Raw genomic sequence first — 5,563 nt, forward strand, 5'->3', positions numbered from 1 at the left:
TGCTGCGGTCTCCAGCCACCAACTGCAACCAGTTCCTTCCTCTTTATGTCTCTGCCAAGCCTAAAGCCTCCATTAGCTTCCATTTTCTAGTAAGCAACGTGGGACAACGAAAGCAAAAAATTAATCACCACCACACAACCCATAAGAATTTCAATTGATATAACTGGGTATTTAATGTAAACACCTAAGTAAATTCTGGTATAGAATATAAACAGTCAGGTTTTTTTCCGTTTTAGGAAGAAAAAAAACACCCCACCAACTGCTTCTCTATTACACTGTGCCCAACACTCATTTCTCCCCTTTAAGGGGGAGCAGAGCTTCTCAAAGGACAGTGTAACTAACTCCATTATCATGGAAATGGGTGGGTAACAGAACAGCCAGTAGCATTCCCTGCCGAAGTTAAGGCTGAAGCAGGAGTTCAACCTTTACGTCAAGGTAAAGAACCCACTGATCAATGTCATTCTCATTACATGCTTCAAAAAAGAAAATCAAACATGAGCAACTCCCACCACGTGACACACTGATAGAGGAAAATAAGATACCACATGGAGGTGAGATAAGGTATTTCCATTTATATGGGAATGTGAAAGCCTTCTCCCATACACTAACTTTATTCTTCTTTTCTTCATACACTGTAGCGAAGCTGTTTTTCCCCTTAATTTACTTATAATAAAGCCAAATGGGTAAAAAACCCAACCACTTTGGAAATAGCTTACTAAGACTATGAAATCACACCCATAAGTCAGGCGTACACATTACACACACAAACTTCAAGGGGTGAGCTGGAAAATATTAATTTTCCTTCCAATTACCTCTTCATTTATTTAATCAGGTAAAATATTTTTTATAATGAAGTTGTATGTTTTAATCCATACTTACACAAAACAGCCGTAAATAAATTATACTCAGTAAAAAGGTAGAGCATTCTAGGAAAGGTGATAAAAAACAAAATCCGATGAGGATTAAGGCCTCTTCAGTCTCCTATAGATGCAATATCCAACTTGGCAGCATTCAGTTTCTAATTCTGAACAGAGTAGAGAGGAATCAAAATGAATCCGTAAGGCAATTCAGGTCCTTTTTGGTTTTTTTTTTTTTCCCAACTTTTTTGAGAGAGGAGAAAAGTAGTACTTCCAGAGCTGTTTCTTCAAGGATGGTAACTATTCCTCTCCCTTACTGTTTTATTTCAGGAGCTGTTTTCTTTTCCTCAGAAGTGCATCTCTAAGAGCCAGCTGGAATATGAAACAAGACAGGAATATTCAGGTATTTTGAACTCTCACATCTGTAACTATTAAGTAACTATTAAGTAAGGAGAATACAATAGTATTGCACAGACAGTCTTCTTCAGTACACCCACCATATGTATCCCATTGGTACAGATACATTTGTAGGAATTGATCAGAATTAAAAATTACAGATCAATTAAAACTATGCATAGAGTATTTGTTAAACAAACCAGATTTTCTAAGAGAAAGCTACAGCTAACAGCTTGCATCACCTGTGCTGTGATACACATCTGAAGAGGCTTTTATAAATTACAGGTGAGGTGGAACCTCAAGGTGAATTATGAACCTGAATTAGCTTTAAACCAGCTGACTCAGGTGCAATAACACCGTTACTGTAACAGCAGTGAGGAAGCAGCAGATCAGAGACAAGCAAGTTAGTCGCGCTCAGCTCTTCCTTACTGCACTTTCATGACTATTTATACCCAAGTTCAAAAGCCCCTGTTTTTATCTTTGAAGGTAGACTACATGCATGTGATGCAAGGAGCTGGAAAGTAGTAGGATACCAGAATGCAAATGAAATTTTTTCCATAGATACCCACAGAAAATAGGAGTATAACAATATTTTTTAGCGGTAAAGTACTTCGGCTTGTGCTTAGAATTAAGCTGATGTTTCTGTGTAAGTTTCACTAAGCTATTTTCAATAAGAAAGCACATTACTAAGGAAAAATAATTTGTTCAACCTCAGAGAAACACCAGTAATTTCTCAGCTAAAACGGGGAGCAGTCAAGTGCTAACACACATACAGTGGCAGAAATGTTGCGGTTGCTTAGTTCAACTTCATATTTCAGGAGTGAGTTGGGTTTAAAAAAAAAGACATCTTTCATCAATGCATCAGTATGTCATTTAACATCCTATGTAATTAGGAAAAGGACAGAGTAACACACTTGTTCCACTGATTAATTCAGCACAAAGGGACCAGAAGAAACTTCAGTCCAGCTGAAAGGTAAGTGGGATTAACAGGCGTTTTTGGAAAAATTATTATGAAGGTGCTTTTCAAGGGTGGGAAGAAAGAGTGTCATGAACAACAAATCTCTCCGAAGTGACACATTAGACATGTTTTAGTTAGTAAGGAGATTTAGCTCTGGACTAAAAGAACATTCCATTTTATTCTACTAAGGGAGGCAGCAGAATGCAGTTTCTGCAAACTACGTTACTCCAACCCTCTTTTAACTGGTACTTACAAATCACAGTCAACTGGTGTTGTAGTCTAACTTTAAAATAAGTATGAAAGAACCCTTCTTTCACTGTTTAGCTGTTGCGTTGGAACTCAAAACATTAAGTCAGGAACAAGGACCGAAAGCATTCAGGATGACAAAAAAACAACGAGCAAAGTTTAAGAGTCATTGTAATCTCAAAAAATGATTAAAGGCACTGCAATAGAAATTGTTTTAAGCACACAGACACCTGCTTTCTATGTATATATTTAATAATGTTACCTGCTTTTCCCTGAAAGAACGCTTATTTTTGGTCCGGACATTATGGCTGTATCTCATCATCATAAAGTTCTTCTGCTTTTTCTTTTCTTTATTGGTAGAGCTGGCAAATGGGTTCAATCTTGTTTTCTTTTTCACAAATTCTTTTCTATCGGTTTTTCCAGCCTAGAATAGACAACACAATATAACAATAGTCATTAGTTTTTCCCTACAGTTAACATCAGCTGCTAGGTTCTAGGGCAGCAATTACAAATCTGGATTCAATATGACTGTGTATGTTATATGTATTCTTCCATGCTGGCTGCATTAAGTTAACAGTGAAAATTAGAGGTGTGTATATTTTCATCTCCACCTGTGACCAGCAAGGGACTGTTTATCTGTTACAGCCAAGGGGCAACAGTAAAAAAAAATTAATTAATCAGAACACAGATGGCAGCTGGGCACCTGTACTCCACTTCCTTATTTCAGAAGGGATAAAACCCACAACTCTTTAAGAAGTCTAAAAGAGGATACGAAATAGCCAAGTTCCTCACCATTGCAGTTGCCAGTCTTGTCTCCTTGTCCGACTTTGGCTTCTTATGGAGATGTTCGATATCTCTGAGTGAAAGCAACTCTCCCCTACGTACACAAAAATCCAACAAAAGATTATCATACACAAAACATTGTCTGACCAGAAAAAAAAAAAGCTCTCCTGACCTTTTGTCTCTCACTCACCTCTTATGCCATTGTCCTGCTATACTCATTCACTCAAGCACTTCTTGTTCTTTCTCTCAGGCTCTCATTTTTGGGACAACCCCTACAGAAAACTCTCACTACCATTTTTCAAGACCAGCTTGAACCACAATATTTAAGACACTGGAGAAGTTGCAACTACTGCTAAACAAATAACATACCCACTGGTCTGAACAAGAAACTAGTCCCTCGGCTTCCATTGACCCCTCTTGCTTTTTCTCACAGCAAGAAATAAACCCCCCAGGCTAGGATCCATTTGAGGCTGTGTGGCTGTTTGCCACCTGTCACCAGCTGTGAATGAGCAAGTTCTTTATCTGCTGGCAATTAGAAGTTACATCAGACTGTGGGTGAAAGAAAGCACTCATCAGCATTTCATATCCTACCTGCTCTCCTCTTCATCGTCTATTTCAATATTTTTCCTCTTTGCAGCTTTGCCTGGTGCAGAGTTGATTTCTCTGGAGAGCTGAGCAAGACGTATTTTGTGGAAGTCTTCTTGAGTTAACAGCCTACTTGTACTGACTGCTGCAGCTTTAGCTTTTCTTTCCTCTACGGGCATGCTTTTGATCTTCTCTGCCTTTTGAAATAAGAACAAAAGTATCATCATCCTGAACTTTGCAAGCAAATTCTGTGCTATAGTCTGACCCTTGCCTCCCAAATATCTACATAAGAATAACACTGCTAGGACTCTTAGAAGTTTTATATCCTACCTGTGGTATTAGAAGAAAGGAGTACCTCAATTTCTTAATATTTCAAAGCAAATAAAAGCACTCACCTTGTAAACATTACAGCTTTGCAACAGAACAGAATTCCCCAACTTTCTCGCCTCATCCTGACAACGTGCACTTCAGCACAGGTGCTAAAGCATACTTCACGTCACTGATTCGGTCAAATTACTCTGTGTAGTTAGTTAAAAGCAGTGACATGAAGGTATAGAGGAAGAGAATCTGGACTACTATTAACAAGTCCCATTTCTGTTTGGGGTAGAACACATTTGGAACTCACCACTTCCTGCTGCTCCTCATCCGAAGAATGGTGCACATCAATCCATTCTCCATCTTCACCATCATCTTCCTCACTCATACTAGCACTTTCCCATCCATCTGCTCAAGGGAAGAAGTGCACAGAGCTGCTAGTACAAACCTGGTTCAACTGTTCGAGTTTCAGACAATTTAAGAGTGGATCCCAAGCTCTCACTGTCTTTCCCTACCTATCTGCTAACTATATGCCCAGGGACACGCTCACCAAACAGGTGAACTGCAGGATCTCGGCACCTCAGCATCAGAACCACACATTACAAAGACTGAAGATACTTCACACATCTGGTCATTTTAAAATATATCCACAGTTGGACAGACCAGTAGTTCCAATGCTTTCCAACTGACAAATTCAGCAACCAAATTACATCTGGCTTGCAATGTCAAAGCCTCACATTGCACAACTCTGGCAGTGGCTGATTCAAATCTGAGATCTCTTTCTACAGTTCTACAGCTCTGATCTCTTAGTGCACCTACAGCTACGGACACTAATTTTTATAGTGATAACCACATATGACAGTGTAGGATCTTTGAACACACACACACACTCCCTAAAACAAACTTTGTAAAGCACCTGTTCTATCTTGTAATTATCGTGAGCTGCAGACTCCTTGACACATTTCGTTGTTATGAACATGCAATAAACATGCAACAATGGTGACATCATTTGCTCAAAACAAAGCTAACCATAGAAGATATCTAAGGAGTCTGCAAGAAGTTAGCATTGCAGCAAGCTTTACTGTAACCCCATGCTTTGTAAAGCATAACTCTCACGTCACATTAAAGGCTCTCAGAACAACAAACTGCATTTTGGAGAATCTCTGAAGAAATTGCAAATGTTAATCTTATCACACTACATCCTCTTCCATCTCTCAGTATACACTTGTCATGACTTTGATTTTCAGTTATTGGTATTCCACATCATAACATCATGTAGTGGATGTACCTAGTTCTCAGAAGAGAATGACTACTACAGTCCCCACGGCACTTTGCTCCTCTGTTACCATTTCCAGCCGGAGGGAAAAGATAAAAGCTCACAGTATAAAAACTTGCAGATCACGAGACCTCGTCCCTTTTTCCG

General features: G+C 39.0%; 1 protein-coding gene across 1 annotated transcript in view; it reads right to left on the bottom strand.

The window, feature by feature from the left end:
* SDAD1 (SDA1 domain containing 1) overlaps positions 549-5,563 on the bottom strand; it is a 16,420-nt gene continuing 11,405 nt past the window's right edge. The window contains exons 18-22 of the mRNA XM_021395812.1: positions 4,451-4,548; positions 3,832-4,022; positions 3,250-3,334; positions 2,720-2,881; positions 549-1,229 (exon numbers count right to left, since the gene is read on the bottom strand). Of these exons, the coding sequence (XP_021251487.1) occupies positions 1,179-1,229; positions 2,720-2,881; positions 3,250-3,334; positions 3,832-4,022; positions 4,451-4,548 (587 nt within the window). The 3' untranslated portion in view covers positions 549-1,178. The remainder of the gene's footprint in view (positions 1,230-2,719; positions 2,882-3,249; positions 3,335-3,831; positions 4,023-4,450; positions 4,549-5,563) is intronic.

Source organism: Numida meleagris, chromosome 4, assembly GCF_002078875.1.
Source record: "Numida meleagris isolate 19003 breed g44 Domestic line chromosome 4, NumMel1.0, whole genome shotgun sequence".
NCBI classification, from domain to species: domain Eukaryota; kingdom Metazoa; phylum Chordata; class Aves; order Galliformes; family Numididae; genus Numida; species Numida meleagris.